This window comes from Agelaius phoeniceus, chromosome 4 (genome assembly GCF_051311805.1).
Source record: "Agelaius phoeniceus isolate bAgePho1 chromosome 4, bAgePho1.hap1, whole genome shotgun sequence".
Taxonomy (NCBI): domain Eukaryota; kingdom Metazoa; phylum Chordata; class Aves; order Passeriformes; family Icteridae; genus Agelaius; species Agelaius phoeniceus.
The window spans coordinates 30463225-30486461 of NC_135268.1; the positions used below are offsets into that span (position 1 = coordinate 30463225).

Here is a 23237-nt window from a genome sequence, read left to right on the forward strand (position 1 = left end):
ATTTGCCCTCTTCTCCCTAACCAAACTGTCCCCAGAACACAAACTTTGGAAACCTGAACCTCCAAACACATCCAAGATCAACATGATACCACAGCTTAGTTATCTCTACCCAGAGGTGGCATCAAAATCCTTCAGGACACACAGAGAAAAGTGGTTGGGGGAGGGGGTGCAATGGCATGAGCATTCTAAGAAATCCTTGTATATTAACCAGCAAGTACACAATCACACCTGCCACCAAAGGCTTTATAAATGCAGCAATTGCAATATCTGTATTATCTAGCATATAACACACCTGGGCATTAGGGAGAAACCCCAGAGCTGAGCTCTCTTGACCCTTCTAATGTTGCACCATCACCTCAGCTCCCCTAGATGGCTTGGACTTCCCTTATATCCTAAACTGAAGCTGTCCTCAGATGGGGTTTTCAGCCACAAAGCTGTTACAGGAAATGTCTGGCTGCAGTTTTCTCATTCGTGAGCTTGGGCCAGCATTCAGATGTGAAAACAGCCCTGTCCAAGCCACCCCAAGCACCTGAGGCAGGGACACAAGTACCTTTTAATTTTTTTTTCTTTTATGCTACCAGAAAAACAATCCAATTACCTTTTAAAAGAGCCCTGTGTTGTATGCTTGACTAAAAGAACCACAGTGGCTAAAAAAGTAATTTTATGACAGCAAGGGACTTGAGGAAAGCCACAGTCAGGAGGTGCTCAGTTTTATCACTGTATAGAGCAAAGGCCAAGCTCACTCTCTGCAAGGCTCTGCAGTAAGATGGGAAGCACAGCCTAGAGCCGCTCAAACCAGCACACACCAAGACAAACACAACTCCCTCCCCTTCCCTCGCAGCTTTCCATCTTACCTTATCTGTAAGCAGCAAATCCCATCCAGCTCAGGAGCTGATTGAAATACAACCCCTTCAGAGCACCACCGAGGCTCAATCTTTGTGGTGAAAGCCAGGTCAAATGCCAAAGCTGGCCCTGGCTGGCATTTACACCAGCTGTTCCCTTTCTGCAAAGGGGCATGTTTCCTCCTCGTGCTTCTTATTGTAGTGACAACAGGGATAATGACTTGGGACATAAGGAAGGGTCTAACTTTCGCTTGATCCTGGTATTAGAAAAGAGCCTGCCCCCGCTTCTGCAACATCTCTCCCAGCATCCATCACAGCCCAGTACACAGAGTAAAGCCCTGCTCCCAGATCAAGCCGAGGTGGGGGAAGGGGAGAAGAGGGAGATGGACTCAAAACAAAAGCAGAGAAACCCAAAAAGGCTGTCCCTGGCACTGCAAGCAGGGGAAGAGTGAAGAGCACTTCGGGAACACGGTGATTAGTGGGGAAACCTGGGAGCAGAGAAAAGGCTCGGGGCTCCTCCCATCCCAGGGCTGCAGAGGCAAGGGAAGCGTTTGTGTTGGCAGGAAGGCAGCAGGAATAGGCAGCTCTTTCCCGTTTTGGGCAGCAGAATTCAGGGTGGATGTGTGCTCCTCCCTGCCAATGGCCACTTGCAGGAAGCTGGACCCGTGTCCAAACTGCCTCCCCAGCCCCATGGGTGCTTAAATAAGGTACACAGCCAACATTTTGTTCCACCTTTATTTTAACAATCAGATAAAAACAGCCATATTTTTAAAAGAGTCATTACATGGCAATTATAAAGTGCATTTTCCACTTGAATGTTGTGTACAAAAATATCTTTTAAAAACAAACATGCAAAACATCCTACAAGGCACTTCCAGGCATAGAGCAAGGAGAGCAACCCCCTCACTTCTATGTTCACATTGGCAATGGAAAAAGGGAAAAGGGGAAAGGCCACAAGTAGTATTCTTAAACTGCTATTGATCAAATAGTCAGTTCCCAACCTAGCTTTTACTTATGGCGCTACTCTTCTAGCTTATCTTCCATGTTCCTCCCTAAGCACACCCAAGGCACAGCCTGAAAACAAGCCCATGAGGAGACACCACCATCCACAGCACCCCAGACCCACATGCCTTGTTCTGGCTCACAAACAGCTCTCCATGGGCACAAGAAGGTGCCAGGAGAACACAACTTTTCTACAGTCAGTGTCTTACAACATCAACACCATACACTAAATAAATAAAAAGTATCAGTGTCACACAAACTTGCCTCAAGTTTAAAACCAAGCCAAACTAGGCAACAGTCCCCTCCAGAGATCAGATGCAGGCTCTAAGGGCTGACTTGGGAAGCTGTTTGAACAGAGGAATCAAACCTGATGAGTTCTGGGCTAGCAAGGAGATTCACCACCTCAGCTAAGTGATCAGGCACACTGAGGACACATACTGATTCTGTATTTTGAAAAAAGCAGCAGTTGAAGGCCAGCTATTCTTCCTGCAAGCTCCTGTCCCTTTTGATATCCAACAGTGATCCCAGTATCCCTTCTAGGTTAGAGTAAAACAGCTTCTAAGTATTTGTACAGTAGTTTCCAGAATTAAAAGCTATGTTAACAAAGTTAAGTAGTCTAGCCTGTTGATTCTCTCCAGCACATCCACAGGCTACTATAGGCACCCAAAATTATGTAAAGCTTATGCACTAGAAAAAGCAGCATTCTTTTGACCTCTATTTCTACAGACTGTTCAGCACTCTCTCTCTGAGCTGAAGAATTAAGTTATTCTGCTAGGTTAGCACCCAAGAAGCTCTGTGAAGCTGCTTGGCACTGCTGATCTCACCAGTCCAGCACACAGCCTGAAGCCAAGCCACCTCTTTAATCACAGGGATGGCTCTCCTCTGTGATTTGTCTCACATGCAGGGGTGCTGTCAGGATAACCATACATCTCACTCTCCTCGTGGCTAGTTCTTTGCATAGCTGGGGTGAGCCACTTTTTATGGCCAGAGATGCAAAGTCTGGGCATTTGCAGGTCAAACTGTCAGATACTGCTTCAGCAGAGAGGGAAGCCCAGCACGTTCATCCAGGACAGCCACAGCACCCTGACACATGAGCAGTGCTGTGCCTTTGTCTGCCAAGCAGTCCATGGCACAGAGTAACAAACCATTACCAGATCTTAAAAGCAACATCAATTCCAAAGCCCGTTCATCCCAAAGCGTTGCTGGGATTGCACATACCACCCACCCCTTTCTCAACCAAGGCACTTCCATGACACAGTAGGTACACAACAGTCACCTTCCTGTACAGGACACAGCAGAGACAGCCATGGGGTCTGGTTGTTTGGCTTCTGTAGTACCTGAGCAGAGTCTCCTGCACAGGACCCTGACCCCCAGCTGGACAAAACTCTGGTTTACAGTTCACAGGAGGATGAAACGCATTTTCAGGGTCCAGCACAGCCAACTTCAGATGTCCATCAAGGAGAAAAAGCATCATTGGTCACTTGTGATTAAACCAAAAGAAGGTTTTGAAGAAGGCAGTCAAGGATGTCAACCCACAGCTGTGTTACAAGCACCACACAGCCACAGCTAATCTCTATTTTTGGTAACACCAGTGGTATGAGAGATTTTCAAGATCATCTGATATAACAACCAGTGACTAAGCATATCAGATCCTCTGCCACAGGCACATCTCCTAATAGGGCAGGCTGTAGGGCCACACTTCCTGCCATCACATTGAATTTTCACTTCCAAAACATGCTTTCTGCCTCCCATAGGAAGGGCCTCACTACAAGGATATGTGCAAAGAGAGGACTCCATTCCCAGCAATCCAACCACACTATTTCCTGACAGGCACAGGCTGGCTTTGCAAGGAGAACCCTGCAGCTGTAGTAGAGCCCACTAACAATATAATACTAGGAAATATTTTGAAAGAGCCTTTTAATACTAGGCAGGCAGTACAAAGCAGCCACCACAACACAGCTTGAACAGGCAATATGAGCACTGTAGTGTTTCCCTGGACACTGGCATCTTTACTGAAGAGGAAGAAGAAGCGCTGAAGAGACATGAGCGGTCCTTGGTCCTCTGATCATCTGGAGAGCCAGATTTGCTTCTCTGACTATAAGCCCCCTGCCAGCAGAGACTGCACATCTGGTTTTGCTGGGAGGCTTGTGCTAAGCTACACAGAGCCATACTTCTTCCACCTATTCATACACCTGTGTTCAGACCAGCCTCAAGGCCTGCAGACACACCAGCAACAGTTAGTCAGCCTGGCCTTTGTCCTCGGGTCAGTAGTAGGGCCCGAGCTTCTCATAGCCTGAATAACTGGGCCACTCAGGAAAGAGGCCATAGGAGCACCGAGGGCTCCCAAACCGGTCAAATGCACTGCCAAAGTCAGGAGCCTGAGGGGGACGGACAGCTTCCTGGGCAGACTTCAGTTCTGACCGTATGACCCTGTAATTTGTGCCCCTGTTGTTGTCCCAGTACACCTTCCCATCGCACTCAAAGGAAATGGCAAACTCAACTCTTTCATGTGATTGAATCCCCTCAGGCAAGCTGATGTCAAAGGAAAACGTGTCCTGGTCCGACCCTCCGTACGTATCCCTGACGTACTGGCACGGGTGATCTACAAAGCTTTTCCACGTGTCAAACGTCATCCGGATCTTCACCGTCTTTTCAAAAGCGAGGTTCTTCACCTTCACCGTTCCCACAATAGATTTCTCCTTTAGCATGCAGTTTTCCAGACAGACACAGTCTGTCTGGAGGCGGTTTCTGAAGTCCAGGTAGTCTACGGAGGGTTGAACAAAATCCAGGACGAAGCTGTCCTTCTCCACGGTTGTCAGGCCCACGATGTTGTCTATCAGCTCTGTGATGTTGAAAGGAATATCTAGCGGATCCTCAAACTCCGAGAACACCTTCACCATGGTCAGAGCAAAGCCTCTGCTATCTGCAAAGGACACCCTCTTCTTCGCCTTGCTGTGTGGGAAGGAGTTTGCTGCCTCTCCTGGGCCCTTCAGGGCAGCCTTGCTGCTCAGCTGGATACAGGGCCGCAGCGGCTTGCTGGCCTTTGGAGCAATATTGCAGGCGCACTTCTCTCTGCGCAAGGGTGAGGAGCACAGGTACAGCTGCATGGCCACGTCCACAGCCATTGCTTGCTTGTGAGGGAAATAGTCTAACACTCTGGAAGATGAGAAGAAGGGTCAGTTGATGCCAGAATAGCACTTTAATACAAATTTTGTCAGACAGCTGATATATCACTTCCCTCCCAAGCCATCCCAAATAAGCTTGCTTCTTAATTAAAGGCAGGTACCTGCATGGTTTGATTTACAGACACTGACAAAAACACTACAGAAGTGGCAGGACCAGAGCCTGTTGTGCCCTTGAACAGTTCTTCCAACTGCTACAGGGACAGAGTCACCCTTTGAAGGCACACACACAAGCACTGTCCTACTAGGCTAGCAACAGCAGGCTCCAGAGCATTTGCAACCCAAAGCAAAGCCCATGGCTCAATCCTGCCAATGCTCACAAAATCCCCAGATTATCAAATTTCAGCACTACTCCTGCTGTGCTTTCCTCCCTTCAGGAGAGATTCTCCCCAGGGTTTCACAAGCTTTTGTAGGAGTAGGAACTCAGTTTGTCACAAGCTGCCATACACAACTGACTTCACCTCTCATAAAACCCCAGATGTCAGCCAAAAAGCCCTCATTCAGTTGAGCTACACACTCTGCTCATCACTGTCCCCCAGAACTGCTCCATCCAAAGTGCCTCCAAGTAGTGTTGCAAACATAGCAACAGTCTGACACAGCAGCAGCAGGGCACAGGCTCAGCCAACACTGCTCTGGAGCTTTCTTCCCTCTATCCATTTTAAAATAATATCTGCTCAGAAGGCACATCAGCCAGTTTTACCTCCAGCACAGAGACTGCACCTCAAGCCTCCAGGGGGATTGTGCTAAACCCCTGGAAAACATCCATACAGCCACAGGGCTCTGCCAAACACAACTCACCTACTCGAGGTTCACTGAAGCTTTGGAAGCAATTCCTTCTCCCAGAAGGCACAGGCCATGTGCCTCTCCACTACAGCCTCCCCTCCAGCACCCAGCCCCTTCCGCCAGGGAGGCAGCACCATCTCGCTCTCTCCACACACCCATAGAAGGGCACTTTGCCAGATGTACCCTGGAGATTCCTCTGCAGCCAGGCAGCTCCCAGAACACTGCACCCATCGCTCCTGGCCTTACACTGATGTTCCGATAGACGCTTTTGGCAGACTCTCTTTGGCCTGGCTCTGGGTAAACTGCTGGGTGGATTTATCACACACATCCCCCTTAAGTCAACTGTATTGTAGCTGACTTTAAACACAGTGTATTCCTTTAATAAAATTCCTGCTTGGCAGTAGGCCAGGCTCAAAAGCTGCTCCCACCACACCGAGAGGGATGAGGCAGCAACAGTAGCAGTGACCACTGGCCTTGTGATGCAGCAGTGTTCTGGCTGCCAAAGCCATGCACAGCCAGCTCTAGTACTTGATTGCTGCTCCCGTGCCAAGAAAAAGAAGAGCCACACTCTCCCAATTCAGTGCTTTAACTCCCCACCCTGTAACACCAACACAGCAGCTCTGAGCAGGCTTTCACAGCATCCACTCAGCAAGGGTATCTGTTTATTCAGAGCACATGTGCCAAGGCTTGCATCCCAACACACCCACCAGCCAACTCCTTCTGCAGTGCCTCCTTTCAGCTGCACAAAACAGACACCTCAGATCCACCTGTCTGCTAACACTACTCTGCTCATCTCTACCTGGTTTTGCCAAGTTTTTGTTCATACACACTTTATATAGGTCATTTCCTCCTTGAAATTAATGCAGCTCCCAATGCTTCTTCTCCTACTTGGGTCAGTTTCATCTGCATTGCATCTTTTCCCAGGGAAATTTATTCAGCTGAATTCCTGTAACTTCTGAGAAGCCAGGTTTCTCAGGAAGCCTTGGTTATTCACAGTTTAAGAATGAAGAGGCATCAAATGCCCAGCTGCATAACTTGGAGCTTTTTTCCAAGCTAAAAACTATAGCAAGAGTTTTTTATAACCAACTATGCTGAGCCCCATGCTTTTATGAACTGCCAGTTCATTTGATATCCCAGACAACTTTTTCTGCACTGGAGACTCTACTGATGCCCAGCTCTCAGCCAGAGGCAGGTTTCCCCTCTGGGGCTGAGGAAGGTTGTCTTGAACTCCATATGCTTTGGAGGTGGGAGCAGAAATATAGTTTTGAGAGCTCATTCAGGAAATAAAGCTCCAGGAAGCAGAAAGTGCAAGGCAGGGAGCCCTATACAGGGACAGGGGCCAACTCCTTCCCATAGCCCATCAAAAGGAGAGCAAACTTGAGTCTGTCCCGGACTTCTTCTTGTAGCTTTACCCCCTCCAGAGAAGGATATCTGTCGTCTATGAAGGAGAATTAAGGCAGAACCAAGGAATTACTTACACCTCCCTTATCGAGCCCCTCCGGTTGCCTCCCACCTGCTACCTGGGGACAGGTGAGCCCTTGCACACCTGCAGCAGCACTTGCAGAGCCAAAGTCCGCAGCCGTGGCGGGGCCGAAGCAGCGCTCGGTGGCTCCGCACCCCCCTCCTCCTCCGCGATCCAGGGGGGCCGGGCCGTCCCCCGGGCACAGCCCGCTTCCCACAGGCGCCTGCCCGGCGGCGCCCCCTCGCTACAGCCCGCCCCCTCCGCGACAGCAGCCAAGCCGCGCCGCCCAGAGCCGGGAGAGGCGGCAGCAGCAGCAGCGGAGCCCCGCGGAGGGGCAGCCCCGGGGCTCCGCTCCCGCCTCAGCCGGGGGGCTGCAGGAGCCAAGCCGCAGGATACTGCCCCAAGAACGGCACCGCCGCAGCGGGGAGCGCCAGAGCCGCTCCCGCACACACGAGGAGGCTGAGAAGCCAAGCAGGCGGGGAAGGCAGAGGGGATGAGGAGGGGCAGAGGAGGGAAGCAGCAGCGGCGGCGGCGCGCCCGTACCTGGCGCAGTGCATGAAGCCGCTCCGGCAGCACCGCCTCACATCGCGCCCGGCCCCGCACCGGCCTCTTAAGGGCGCCCGGCCCCGTCCCACTGGGCGGCAGCCAATCAGCGCGCTCCGAGCGCGGGCACCGGCACGCGAGGGGGCGGGCCCGGCCCGGTGGGCGGGGCCGTGGCGGGCCCTGAGGGGCCGCGCGGGGAGGGCGGCCCGCGTGGCCGGGGAGCTCCCGGGGCTGCCGGGTGGGGGGAGCTCGCCGAGCAGCCCCGCCACACCCCCGCGGCACGGCAAGCTCCTTGTGGTAAAGTGACAAGCTCTGTGTCCGGCGTCGACTGCCCCCAGTCCCTCACCATCCGTCGGTTCCTGCGCCAGGTTGCTGTCCCTGCGTGCCCAGAATCACAGAATCAATTTGGCTGGAAAAGATCTCTGAGATCATTAAGTCCAACCTATGACCAAACACCACAATGTCGACTAAACCACAGCACTAAATACTAGGTCCAGTCTTTCCATAAACACCTCGGGAACGGTGACTCCACTAACTCCCGGGGCAGCCCATTCCAATGTCTAACCACCCTTTTTCTGTGAAGAAATTCCTTCTAATGTCCAACCTAAAGCTCTCCTGCTGCAGCTTAAGACGATGTGCTCTTGTCCTGTCACGGGTTAGTTGGGAGAAGAGGCTCCTTTCAGGTACTTGTAGACAGTGATTAAGATCTCTCCTGAGCCTTCTTTTCTCCGGACTAAACACTCCCAGCTCCCTCAGGTGCTCCTCTAAGAATTTATGTTCCAGACCCATCAACTGTCGTGTTGCCCTTCTCTGGACCCACTCCAGCACCTCAGTGTCCTTCCTGAACGGAGGGGCCAAAACTGAGAAGGGCAGAGTAGGCTTTCCAGGTGCCACAAGTAAGCAGCTAAACCCTCGGGAATGTGCTCTTGAGACAGGAAAGCCTTTTTGGGGCACCAGTCTTCCTGTCTGAGCTGGCCCAGGGTGTTTGGGTGCTCAGGGCCAGCTGGGCAGGAGGGTGACTCTCACACTCTCCTGTCTTGCGGCCACAGCACCAGAGCTGTGCTGGCTCTGGGTAGAAGTCTCCAGAGGATACTCAAAAATCTGCTTTCCAGACAATATTTACAATGTACAGTGGAAAAAAAAAAAAGCTTTTTTCTTTTTGTAGAGGTGGCTTCCGTCCATGAGGAAAAAACACCAACAGGGCCTGGCTGGCAAAGAGATCAGCCCCATGGGAATCCCTATTCAGCCCATGTGCAGAGCTGGAAGCATCTGCCAGGTGAGTCAATGCTCTGGTATAGACAGGTTTGCAGGGCCAGCTGGGCCAAGGGGTCTTCCCAATTGTCCTCCCGCCTCCAGTTCCTATTTCTGCTCCTTTGGGATGCTCCCAAGTCCATGTCAGCACAGAGCCCAGTGTCCTCAATAATTTGGAAAGCGTGCATGGATCTGGCCTCCCTGTGAGGGGAGTGGCTCTGTGGACAAATGCCACCCCCACTGGGAAGCAGCAGAGGCTGTAAAGCCTGCTGGAAGGTAGGGATGGTGCATTTGCCTTCTCCCCATGGTAGCAGTGAGGATACTTTTTGTGCCACATCTGGCCTCTAACTGCACAGCTGCAAGCAATGCTCTCTCCTTACAGAGCAAAAAGAAGGACTGAAGTGTCAACATTTGTTTTCCATTAACTTGTGGAAACACAAACAGCTATTGTTAAAGCTGGAGACTTCCTGCTGTAATTTGCCATTTAAAAACTTATTACTCTGCAAGGCAAAAGGGTTTTGTTGGGGAAAAAAAAGCTACGCTTTTTTGTTTCATAAATTCTTTTTTGATAAAACCAATGGTAGGATTTAAAGCTGGGGAGAGAGAGCTGAAAGATGTACCCATTGCAGGAGTTCTGCACATTTACAGTAATATTTCATGTGCTGAGGGTATGATGGGATTTTAGCATGTGTTACTTAATGACAGGGTTTACAGCAGAGATTAAGGGACCCATGTTCAGATTTCCCCAGGAGATAGACATGGGATAAGGTGAACATGGCCTATGAACCCCCTGCAGTGCTGCCTCCCCTTCTCCAGGCAGAGCCACTACACCCTAGTTCAGCATCACTGAGTGCAGTGAGGTTTGGCTGGAAGTGCTGGACTTAATGGAATGAGCCCCAAAACTGGTGGAAGCCCCAGCCTGACTGACACTTGTCACTCTGGTCCAGCACAAGTTTCTCCTGCACATTGCTGGCAGCTGGGCACCATTGAGGTGATGAGGAAGATGCAGGATAGCTCTGGGCTGTGCGGGCTTTGCCCAGCCAGCCCACAGTGCCAGGCACAGAATGTGCATTTCTGCCCCTGTTTGCCATGATTGGGCAGGGTGTTGCACAACTGTGGCTGTGTTTGCCCCTGAAGCAAAGGTAGGTGGACGTCTGGGCAGGGCATTGTGGCAGACTGTGGACACAGAATCTTATCTCTGGGAAGCAAAGATAGTGGCTATATTTAGCTCAGTGCTATGGCCTTGGGCAGTGATCTTTGTGGTTTCCCCACAGCTTTCCCCATACCCCTCCTGCTTTGCAGGGGGATGAGACGAGCTTGTTCCCTGGCATGAGGAATTGGCTGCACGTTTCTTTTCTTTGGGGGAGTGTTGTAAGAACTAGTCCCATCCATGACAGACAGCTCTAGAAGGCGGGTCCCACTCTCCCATCATGTCTCACTTGGCTTTTCTTCCTCATTCAATGGGTATTTACCCCAGCACATCCTGGTACAGGACATGGTGGCTCCTGCACCTCTTGGATGCAGCCCTGCTGGTTTGCTGCCTGAGCGGAGGCTGAGCTTCTCCAACCCTCCAGAGGGGCCTTCCTTCCCTTGCCATGCTCCCTTAAGAGCTACTCTACCAGCTGGCTTGAATAGGTCCTCAGGGACCCTTCCTGGTCCTGCCACCTCCTTAGTGCCCTGCTGGAAACATGGGTGGATGGAGCATCTTCTCCTCCATGTTGGGAATCTGCAACAGCTCAATTTCCCAGCAGCCAGCCAGTGGGCAGCCCCAGCAGGAAAGGGGCTTTGCCACTCATTGCCAAGAGTGTTGTGCAATGTGTCCACACTACATCAGGCTGCAGGGCCAAGGCTCAAGGGCAAGGGCTGTAAACCAGTGGAGTGGCTGATGTAATAGGGAGCTGTGCAGGGGCTGCTGCCATGGGGCACCCCTTCCCATATCTCATGCTGTCTCCCAAATCAGCAGTCCCCTCCCACCCCTTTTAGGTTTCATGAGACTCAATAGCTGATGGGGAGAGACACAGTGAGCATCCTTGCTGACCAAAAGCAGAGCAGGGCTTGGCTGCAGAGGCCAGCTGGCCAGCAGCCACTGATCAATGTGTGTGCTTGCTGGCCAGCCAGTGCAGACAGACCCATGGCCGGCTATGGCTAACATGACAGAAAGCTGTAGGAAACATGGATTCCCTCACCATCAACTTGGTAACTGCAGTCAACTTGGTAACTCTCACCATCATCTGTAAGTGTGTGCTGAAGCCTGATGTGTTGCTTGGGAGCTCCTTGTGCTCCCAGGCCCCAGTCCACCTTCTCTAGTGTCATAGAAAACACAGCTTTACCAAAGGACAGACTTGAGAAGTCCTGTTGGGTGATGGGATTTCCCCCTTTTTTTTTTTTTTTTCCCCATAGGTCTCAAACTCCTGTGTCTGTCCCAGGCAATTAAGCAAAAAGCATTCAATGTGCCCCAGTATCAAAGGAAGTCCCAGTCTTGGCTAAGGCTCTTGACTGTGCTTTGGGGAGCTGTGCTCCAGGGCAGCAGGCCCACTTCTCCTGTCCAGAAATGAGGAGTTGCTTAAATATTCTGGCTGCAGGCCTGAGGTGGGGTATTTATCTTGGCATGACTCCCTTTGGATCTCGTGTGCACCCATGGTCAAACACTCTGAGGAATATGTACTCTGCCCACTGAAGACCATGGCACTTGCCCTTCCAGGCCAACATGCACAGCAAAGATGGTTTGGGGCCAGATACAGAGCCTGGCCTGGTACCACTGTGTGTGATGGAGAAAGACTGGGTATTACAAAACTGTGATTCTTAATATCAAAAATGCCCAAAAAAAGAGACCGTTAAAATTGTTGCAAATAAAGGAAAATTATAGGGGAATGAATGAAGGCAAATTAGCCACAACAAATGCTGCTACTTAGAGAGAAAAGGGGAATGGGCTTTCAGCAAAGGAAGAGCTCAAAGGACAGCACAAGGAGACAGATGACAGTACAGAAACCAGACAGGCAGACAGGAACAACAAAGAGAGGAGTCCTTGGCCTGACATAAAATGTGCTTGTTGAAAATGTTGTATCAGTGCTAAGGTGGGGATGGGTACTAAGTTAAAAAAATCTTTTCTCCAGAGACTGAGACCCAAGAGGGGGTGAGTCCCTGCAGGAAGAGAACAGTACCTCCTGCTTTTTCAACATATATAATGTTCTTTTCAGAAAGCTGCTCAAGGACCTTTCCTCCCTGCAGTCTACAGAATTCATTTTCGTCAGCGTGGTTCTGGAAAATTCAGAGCAAAGAAAGGAGGTTGATTGTCTGTCCCAAGATTGCATAAAGCAGTGCAGCAACATCCTTACTTTTTTTTCTTGAGAGCCTCCCTTCCTCTATGAGCATGCACTGTGAAAATGTGTGGTTTGACCTCCCAGAAACTTTTCTTTGTTATGCTTCAGCTGTTGCAGAGAAACATGGTGGTTTTCCATCCCTTCTGCTGTTTGTTTGAACCCAGGAGTACCTGGTTGTGCAGATACTATGTGTAAAAAAAAAAAAAAAAAAAAAAAAAAAAAAAAAAAAAAAAAGCAGTAAACAGGAAGGAAGAAAGAAAGGAGCATAAAGACACAGCCACAGCTTGGACTAAACCTCAAATCCTCCAAATTCCCCATGTGCTCCTGCAGAAGATACACAGCAAGGGCTGGGCTGGAGTGGCAAGAGTATGAAAAGGAATTTGGGCTGTTTCAGTGGATACACTGGTATGATTGCAAATCCAGAGAGATGCTCAGCTCCTCTCAGGAATCAGCCCAGCTGCATTGACAGCTTGCCTTTTTTATACCATACAGGTATCCAACTGGCTGAACTTGAACCTGCCCTAGATGCATAACTTACAGTGAAGCAATATATATTTTAACTTTGGTGCCCTGCAAAGTTTGCAAACTTATTTGGTGGAGCAGTTGTCTTGGGAACTTGTATGTATCCAGGCTTGGGGACTCAGAGGGCTTATCTTTGTGCAAGAGGCTGAGCTTTGCCTGAAAGCCACTTGTATGCTGATGAAGGCTGGGGAGAAAAAGCCAGACTGACGAGTGCATGTAGTTCTTGATGATAAATATGATCCTAAGCTCCTTTCAGGGGTTCATACCCTTCAGCTGAGCCTCTCTGAGGATCCAGGCTCTCTGCTGGTCCATCTCTCCATGAAGCATTTTGTCTCATCTGAAGATTAGTGTCAATGAAAGATGGGATCTGTTGCTTTCTGGACCTGCCTGTCTTTGTGCATTCACTATAGGGAGAATCTGAAAATCAACAGGGACAAGATGCCTGACTTTCAAACAGTATCCTGAGCACGTGCCAAAGGCAATGTCTGTGATAAAAGCTTACAGTACTGGGGAAGGTCAGCTGAAGCTACTCCAGTTATCACCTTTTGCATTTCTTGAAAATGTTTTTCAAGTGTAACCTGGCCTTTTTATTTGGCAGTTTTAATTTAATCCCGTGTGGGCAAGAGTTATTCAAATGTTTTTACTCAATTAACCAGAATCTTGAAGTTTCCTTCTTGCAGAAACTAACTCCTAGCAAAAATTACCCCTATCTGGGGATCATGTACTTCTGAAGTTGCACAATAAATGCTACTGAGTAGGTCACTTGAGTTCCCAGTTTTGGAGCATACAAATGCCTCCAGTGTCTGCAGGTGCCTTGGCATTGCCTCGTCTCCTGAGAACATAGGATCCTGCAGAGACAGCTCTCTCCCTGCCTGATCTTGCATGATCCAGCTAATCTCATCTGCACCTCACAGGATTATGCACAGTGACTTTGCACCACAGCCAGGGCTTCTAAACTTGGATTGGACAAAGCAGAATTTAGGAAATATGCCTGCAGACAAGAGGCACACCCAGGGCAGGAATAACTCTAACGGGCTCTGGAAAGCAGGCTAGCTATTCATAGGAAGGCTGCCTCTGTCTCTGGCTGGGTAGAAGGGAGTCAGGCCATTGAATGGTACAGTAAGCAGTGTCCCAGTGCTGATGGCTGGGAATAGCTCATGTCCCAAGCCCACGGAGCCTGCGAGCATTTTTATCTGTCTCTTTCAGCTCTCCTCCTCCTCCTCTAGTCTTTGCTCATCTCATGTTACTGATCTACTCAGCTTCCCTTCATCAGCAGCTACTGGGACCCTGCTGTGGCTGAAAACCAGAGTAAAGGAAGTGCAACCTCCTCCCAAAAGTAAGACAAACAGCGTGGTGTCCCTCAAGTTTCCCTGAATGCTACTGATTCCTGAGCAGAAGTTAAAGTGTTGGAAAGCAAGTCATGATGGTGCAGACACAGCAGGTGGTGAAAAAGAAGGTCTTTGGCTTGTAAATAGGAGACCAGCTTATAGTGATTTGAATCCAGTGGCACCAGCAAAACTGTAAAAAACAGCAATAGCTGGGGGCTGCAGGAAAATCACCAAGTTGAAATAAATATAATGGTTCTGAAAGTCACCACAAATAGGCTAGGAATTGAATTTGCAGACTTATCTACTCCTAATGAAGGAGAAAGAAATCTAGAAGAGGTGAAACAATGCATAGCAGCTAAACACTTTGGGGTTTGGTTTTTTTCACCTCCAGAATTAAAGTGATAACTAGTGTTTTTGCCCAAAAGCCAAGGGCCACAATAGGCCATTTTGAGCAGTACCACTCCATCAAAACTCATAGTGCAGTGCTGGAAAACTGCAGACACTACCAAATACTCTGTTCTAATTATTTCCATTCATCTAAGGGTTACTTCAGAACACAAAGTCTTCTGTGATATTCAGGCTCCCAGTGAGGCAACAACCCAGAAAAGACCAAACACTGTTTTCTGAGGCTGGTTGCTGCAACCTTATCATCTGAGACTCACAGAGCACTTTGGATCTCCTCAAGTGCACGTCCCAGAGACAGGAAGTTGCTGTCACATCCTGGAGATGGGCTGTATATCTAAGCTGGCTGACCCACAGAGCAATGACTCACCTCAAACCCTGCCAGCTTTCTCAGCTCTCTATGATTGCTTAGTCTTGAAATTACTCTAGTCCAGTCTTCTGACTTTGACTCCTACAAGGTCTGGTTGGTTCCCCTCCCTCTGCTGGGTGGATTCTCCTTGGGAGCCTTTACAATGCCTAATGAACCTCAGGTTGTGGCTGACATGAGCTGGTTTTGAGCTGTTTGACAGCTTTGGGACAACCTTTAAAGTCCTTGGTCCCACAGCTTCTAGTGTTGTGCCTGTGGTGGGGTTTGCTCCAGTAAGGAGTTTGCTTAGGTCCTCCAAGAGGTAGGCAGAGTCAACTCAATCAAATTAAATAACCAAGTACTGTTTGATTAACAGCTTATCCCAAGCTGCTTGTGGCTTCCCTGGCAGCCAGGGCTGATCCAGCCTGTGCAACAGCACGACTGGGGCTTTGCACCGTTCCTGTCCAGGGAACCATGTGCTGGACACAGTTACCCTGGCACTCAACCTGCCTCCAAGATTTTACAAGCCTCTGCTTAAACGTGAGCTAGAGCAGCTATAAATAGCAACCAGCGGCCCCTGGTTAACCCAGGGGCTTTGATGTGGAACTGGCTCAATGTGTGAGTCACTGGCTGCTCACAACCTCAGCTCTCACGTCGACTGGGGGCCAAGTTCATCACTGCTCCTGGTTTATTGCTGCCTTGTAGTCTGGGTAATGGAGGGGTGGGAATAGGTTCTATTTGACACCTCCAAATATGAAAATACTTATTTATCTATTATATGGCAATAAAAATGCTTGTACATAATTACAACGTACAATTCATAATTGAAAATATAAAGCATAAATTTCAAATTAGGACTTAAGTGCAAAGCAATCTGTAATATTGAAAGTTGAATAATATAATTACAACAAATCTCTTGATAAAGGGTTGGAAGCAGCTGCCTCGGGGAGGGGAGGACATTTGACACCAACATTGCAAAGGCAGCAATGTCCCCATCTGGTGTGGATGCTGCAGTGCATAGTCTGTCACGGGTTTGACCACTGCCTACCACAGTGCTGCTGGCCCCCAGCATTTCTTATCTGCATGAGCACACATCCTATTTATTGAGTGGACTTCCTTTGTTTTGCAGCTCACTCTCCCTTAAGGGTGTGTTATTGTCTTATGATCAGACATCGTGGTTGCAATATGCACAGCACTCCTGGTTTAATTGCTTTCTCCATGTCATTCCAAAGTGTGAGTCTCTTAAATCATTGTCAGGGCTGTGTTCCTTGCTGCCAGGCACTGCCAAGGCTGTATGTGGAGCACTGTGCCCAGTTTGTGTCCCCAGTGTGAGAGAAATGGTGACAGGCTTCAGCCCAGGGGCTGCCTCCAGACAGGAGCATGTGGCGTGTAAGGAGACACCAAGGGAGATGGGCTTCTTCAGCTCAGAGGAGAAACAACAAAGAGTACCCCACTCTGTGTGAGAGACAGACAGTGAATGCAGAGCCAAACCTTCTCAGAGGTGTCCAGTGAAAGGACAAGAGCCAACAGGCACTTCTGCAATACAGGGAACTCTGATGAGACAGGTGGAAACCACTGCTCCAGACTAGGATGGCAGTACATGGCCCAGAGAGGGGGTCACACCTGCATCCTTGGGAACCAATCTTGCCTTGGCCCAAACATCCGGAGTTGACTGTCCCTCACACAAGGAGTGAGGATGGGACAGACGCCTCCAGAGCACCATTCTGCACAGATCCATCCATGAGTGTATGATTATACTTCCCCATTTGAAACTGTTGCCCCCTGAAAGCATTGATGGCTGCTGAGGCCCCTGATGCCATCTGTGGTAGTTCACAGACCCCTCTCAGTGGACCAATGCTCTCACAGGAGCAGGCAAACCCCCACACTGCTTAAAGTTAAGAGTATGTACTACAGTGAGCAAATACAGAATGATGAGAGGCAGACAAGACATGGAGAACTCATGTATCAGCGTGGCATTTAATGTAACTTTTAATATCCAGAAAGATGTCACATTTAATATCCGGCAAGATATCCTAGTCTAAGGTAAACACATGCATCCCTCACTAATACAGAGATATCTTATTCTGCATGAAGCAATTAAGCCTCTCTGCAGGCTGTGCACAAGTGAAGTGGCTCACAGACCTTTGCCCACAGTGTGACTCTTGCACCTCTGGAGATTCCTGCCTGCCTTAGCTCCTGCTGCAGACCAGACAGGCTCCTGCTGGGCACCACTGTTCCCCACAACATGCTCATCTGTGATCTGCAGTTTTAAGTAAGTTTGGCTGGTTAGTTTCACTACTCACTCTGAATGAAGTGAATTCTACATGAATGAAGATCATATCAGGGATCCTGTCAACCCATCAGCTGCTATCAAGAGACCACTCTTGTTTTTTCTACTTGTAAAGGAGGTGTACATAAAATATGCCACTCCCTGTCACAGGACTTTGTGGATACTAAAAATTGATGTGAGTTCAAAAAGGGACCAGATATATTCACAAATTCAAAAATGCCACTGTTGCCTGCAAAGACACTCCCACCTTTCCCGGAAATCCTTGATCTGCAAATCAACCTGGCTGGGAAGGTAATCAGAAGAGAAACCACTACAGATACTTTTCAAGTATCTGCCATAGCTCTCTCCCAGACAGCGTGAGGGGAGAGATGGACAATAGGCGAGCTTAAGGTTTCACAAAAAAGCTTACTCAGTGTTACAGGTATATTCGAATTTCTCCCTAAAATCTTCACAGAAGGCAAAATTCTATGGGGAGAGAGGGTCAGATGCAGAGCAAAGAGCAAGACAGCCCAACTCCTCTCTACCTGAGGGCTCCTGTGTAGAATCACAGAATTGTTGAGGTTGGAAAAGATCTTTAAGATTGTCAAGTCCAACCCTTAAGCCAGCAGTGCCAAATCCAGCACTACACCATGTCCCTAAGCACCACATCTATGTGTCTTTTAATACCCTCTAGATGTTACACTCAGCAGATGAAAGCCATATTCTCTGATTTTGGTGGTCAGACAATCACAAACACCACCACTTGGTATTAAAAGTACCAAGGCTGCTAGGGAGCCAAAAAATTAACAGCACCATTCTGGTAAGTTTGGCCATAAGCTGAACTGGCAGTTTTTTGGGGGTTTCCAAATAGCTTGAAATGACCTGTGGAGACAAGTAGTGACAGCCATCCTGATGCTTCCCCACCTCCATGCTTTAGTTGGGGAACCCAGGAAGCTCTGGTAACTGTGCTGGAAGAGCTGGGACCAGCAGCAAATGCACTGGTGATCAGCACTGGCATAAAGCTCAAAGATGCTTGCCCTGTGGCAGGTGAAATGAGTCTCTTCTTGATAATACACAGGACCATGAGAAGTAACAGCCTAAGAGTCTGTGATTTCTGTGATTCTCTGAGAAAAAAAAAAAATCATCCAAAAGCTGCCCTTTTGTCAACACTGGCACCCCAGCTTCTGTGCAGCTGGCTCAGTGCCTGGACAGGGAAGGGCCCAGATGTGGGCTAGTGGCATTTGAGCTCAGGGGCTCACATGTCTAGAAAAAGCCTGATAAGAGCCAGGAATGCAAGTGGTCCTGAAATAGGAATAAGGGCAGCTGGGGAAAGCCTCATATGGATACATGGGCTGGGGCAGTGTGGCTCGGTATGCAAGGAGATGACACCTGCCCCACACACTCAGTGTCACATTTCACTCCCAAGGAGACTCACATGGGGCAAGTGACATGTGCTGTGTCTCAAAGGCACTGTGGAGACTGCCCTTGGCCTGCCCTACACAGAGCTGCAGGAGCAGGGGGGTCATTTTCCCCAGCAGTTCCCAGAGCTTGAGCAGGCCTCCATGGAACTTTGAGTGATGAAGAGTGGCCCTGCCTGCCCAGCCATGCACACCACACAGCCCTTTGAATTGTGTGGCACATGCCCCATGTGTCAAACACAAACACATTGCTGTCACTGTCATCTAAGAGATCTCCAAGCCTGGCCACCATGGTAGGGCCCCAGAAGGTGCACAGCCCTCCCTGGCCTCCCTCTGGGATGCTCCAGGACTCTGATGAGGCACAGCCCACCCTGCTGCCCTTCCAAATTCCCCAGCCTCAGTCTTTGCCTCCTTGGGTGAGGTTTTGGAGATACAGCCAGCCATAGCATTCTCATCACAATTTGCTATTCTGTTGGCCTAGTTTGGAGAGCATCACAGGGAGAGAGAAAAGATGTTTTTTCTACATTTCCGTGTCTCACAGGTCTCTGTGGTGCTGTTTATAGTCATCCTGTCCACAAGCTATGTGGAATTTGTGCTGAAGCATCTGACCCAAAGCCAGTCCAGACATTGCCATCAGAGCAAGGTGTAAATTCGAGGGCAGATCAAAGTCAGATTTTAGCTCCAAAGCATGGAGTAGTGCCTGGAGGCTCCCTCATGGTTTGCCTTTCCTATGCTGGATGGGGTTTTGCTTTTACCAGAGGTTGTGACCCAATTTCTGTTTCAGTGCCCAGGTCTGACAGTGACCAAAGATCATCCAAAAGAAGCTCCTGAGCTTTCCTGAGTTCTTTTAATTGGTTGTCTGAGATATCCTAGCACAAGGTAAGGCAAACTCCTTTCTTGAGCACGCTAGAGACTGCAAGAGACAGGCATGGGCTGGCATCCGGGAGCAGCGTGTTAGATAAGCCCAGCACCAAGCAACGTGGCAGCCAGCCACTGTGTGCCATGTGAGTATTGGAGACTATTATTTAACCTATAAGTAAACATTGTCCTTATCTTGCTCTTCCTTTCATCTTATGAAAAAGGATATTCAAACTCTCACTTTTTTTTTTTTTTTTTTAGTTGCTTAATGCTTTTCAGTCTCAGCCTGGATTTGGCTTGGAGGAAAAAGCAAGTGGGTGTTCATGCTGAGCAGTTGTAGCCAACAAAGTTGTGCTCCATGGGCATTGTTGCCAAGTCCCCTGTGCTGGTGGTGGGTGCTCTTTGGGGTGCACAGGGCTCACATCTGATTAGTTCAGTCTTAGCTCCAGGCTTCAAACAAACACGGTGATCAGATGCCTTCCAGAAGGTGCCTCCAGCAAACAGCACAGTGGCTTGCCTGTCATCCCTCTGGGGACTGCAAGATTTCCTTTTCCTTGGCTGTCTGGACTTCCTCGGAGGTCTCTGCTGATCCACCTCAGGCACAAGCAGCTGTACCTTAAGCAAGTGCCTCTGTGCAGCCCTTTCCTCAGGCCCTCTGTCACTGCAGAGTTTAATCTAACCCAGACTTTTCCTCTAGGCAGGCCTGGAGGACAGCAGCAGAAACCCAAATTTCCCTTCATGCAAATGCAAGAGGAACGTGGGAGCCCCAGCTCAGCAGAGGCTGAAAGGCTGGCAAAGAGTCCAATTGAGTAAAGTGCCCGTTTCATATCCAGTGGAGATGCAATGTAAACATGCCAAAAATTCTCTGCCATCAATCCTATCCACAAACTCAAATTTTTGGGAAACCAACTGCAAACAGTATCCCAGCATATATATCTGTTCCTGGCCTGCTTTGCTTCCATTCTCTCTTCCCCATGTAGTGGTGTCCAAGAGCAAAGTGAAACAAGGGCTGAATGAAGCAGTAGAAAGCTTCGCTACCTCCACAGAAGTGCAGGAAAGGAGTGTGGCCAAAAGCCAGAAATGAAGCATTCAGGAATTACAGACGAAATCACCTTAACTCTGCCCAGTGCTGAGCTGATGGGAGAAGTCCCTCTGCTTTGCCCAGTGTTAGGATTGAGACAGTGAAACAGGGGATCTACAGAAGGGTCTTGAGGCTCCCCTGTGGTAGGTGGTACAGGACCCAGTGGGGCCTTTCCCTGCCTGCTTTTGAGCATCCCCTTCCCTCATTGTATGGGGAGCAGGAAGTCTGTGCTGGCTGCTGATTACATAGAGATGGTGAGTATGTGATTGTGCTCTTTAGCAGCTCTGGCCCTATGTGACTCGTATTTCTTTCCAGAACTTAGTATTTTCTTGTATTCTCTAATATTCAATGATAATTTTCAGATTATTTTAAAGTACTGAATTGTTAGGCAGTGCATTAAACTTTTAATAAATGCCACTAATTCCAACACCCACAGAAATACCACATATTACAATGTTTTAATCCAGTCCATACTGCACTAATTAGTTATTTGCCACTGTTTTGAAGTCAGGCAGAGTGATTGGGAAGAACCTCTACACTTTCCAAATTTATATCTAGGCCTCAGATGGAAACAAGTACCAGATTTATGCTGAGCAGGGCTGCTGAAGAGTGTGGTGAGCTCTGTACCTGTGCAGCCCTGGAGCACAAAGTAAGCACAGACCTTCAGCTGCAGCTGGAGAGAGGAGCCACCAGGATCCCATGTCCCTCTTGGGTGGCTAAGGTCAGACGCCCCTCTGTGAAGAAGGTTTTCCCTGGCATCCTGCTGGGATGGGGCCAGGCCTTCACACGTGCTTGATTGTCTCTCAGGAGGTACCATCAGGATGAAATGTTTGTGCCCTGCTGGGCTGGTATGGCTCAGCAGCAGCTACATTACACCAAACCCCGAGTGTCTGCACTGAGACTGAGCATCTTGCTTCATCCCTTCCTCCAGAGGCAGGCAGATACACTCAAGGAAACATCTGGCAGCTGGTTTCATGGTAGTGCTGCAAGACCAAAGTCTCACTCCTGCTGCTTTACTCTTTGCTGCCAGGCTGGGGCTGTTTTAATAAGGTACAGTTATTTACCATGGCCTCTGGAATGCCTGCTGGGCTGGGCTGGGCTGTGCTCTGCTCTGCTCTGGAGGCTGCCTGGGTTTGGGGCTCTCACTGAGGCTGGGAGGTGCTGGCAGCCTCAGACAGACTGAGCTCCTGAGTGTGTAACCCCAGGGTTATCTCTGAAAGACCAAAGAGCCTGGCAGGTTTTATGCAAGTGCAGCTAATAGGGGGGAGGTTTTACAGCCCTTGAGCTTTTCCCAATTACTTTCTGCCTCCTTTATTGCTTTTATCATCTGCCCAAAGGCCTGGGAATTACTTAATTTGAGATGGGGGCCCTGATGGTGGGTGCAAAGTTAAATATGTGGTTTTTCTTCATGAAAAAGGCAATTTATATCCTGGCATAGAATCACAGAGTCATAGAATATACTGAGTTGGATGGCAATGACAAAGGATTATCCAGTCTATCTCCTTGCCCTGCATAGGACAGAATCACACCCTGTGCCTGAGAGTGTTGTCCAAATGCTTCCTGAACTCCATCAGGCTTGGTGCTGTGACCACTTTCCTGGGGAGCCCATTCCAGTGCCCAGCCACCCTGTACCTTTTCCTGATATCTAACCTAAACCTCCCCTCAGATGCTGTTCCCTCAGATTCTGTCCATTGGTCACCACAGAGAAGAGATCAGTGCCAGCTCTTCCTCTTCCCCATGTGAGGAAGCTGTAGACTGTGGTGAGGCATACATTAGATATGTGGACAGCTCACACATGCTGAAATTTTGGGCTGCCCTCTCTTTATCCTGGTATATCCAAACCACACAGCCTGCTCAGGACAGATTCTCACCCCAGCCATGAGGGATGCAATGACAATCACACCCAGCATCTCCTGTATGACAGCACCCCATGTGCCATCTCCATCTCCCTCCCAACCAGCTCAGGCAGTACTGTTTGCTCCTGGTGGTGTCATCTGCCTCTTGGTACTTCCCAAAAAGCCACAAGGCCACAGGGAACATATTTGGCTGGATCAGCACAGCTACACCCCTATGAAGCTAGAGCCTGATAGTAATAGTCCTAAGGCTCACCCATCTTTGTTTCCCAGAAAAAAAATGTAGCTGGGCCATGAATTTGTGCTAGGTGCTGCAATCTGTGGCTGTCCAGAGCTCTAGTTTGCAGTAGATATATTGCTGCAGCCAACCCCAGGGCTTTCCAAAGGGACTGGCAGCATCCACTCACTGCAGGAGAGGCGTGCTGAAGGTCTCAATCCTACTGTTCCCTGCAAAGCTCTTCCTTTGCTATGGCAAGAGCACATCCCAAGGGTGCTCAGGGCAAGAGAAAAGCAAGTGGTCCCCTGGAAAGCAGAGCCAGTAACTCATTGCCTTGATGCTCCAGGTCTTTGTTTGATAGCACTGCAGAGATGGGGTGAGGTCCTGCCAGGAGTTCTGCTGCCTCTGCTGGGCTTGATCTTCCTGGAACCAGGATATTTTGGAGACCCTGAGCTTGGGTCAAACTCTGGCTTGTGGCTGGCTGTTGACGTGTGGGTTTAAAAGGTTTTGAGAAAGGGACTCAGACTGAGTGGCCAGTATCAAACATCCTGTGCTTGT

At 49.3% G+C, this 23237-nt stretch overlaps 1 protein-coding gene across 1 annotated transcript; it reads right to left on the reverse strand.

Moving 5' to 3' along the window:
- Positions 1–1577: 1577 nt before the first annotated feature.
- On the reverse strand, positions 1578–7860 carry PPP1R3B (protein phosphatase 1 regulatory subunit 3B). The gene is made up of 2 exons (XM_054632812.2): positions 7815–7860; positions 1578–5000 (listed from the first exon to the last, which is right to left on the reverse strand). Exons 1-2 carry the CDS (start codon positions 7826–7828, stop codon positions 4109–4111), a joined length of 906 nt encoding a protein of 301 aa, XP_054488787.1. The 5' UTR covers positions 7829–7860; the 3' UTR covers positions 1578–4108.
- Positions 7861–23237: the final 15377 nt, after the last annotated feature.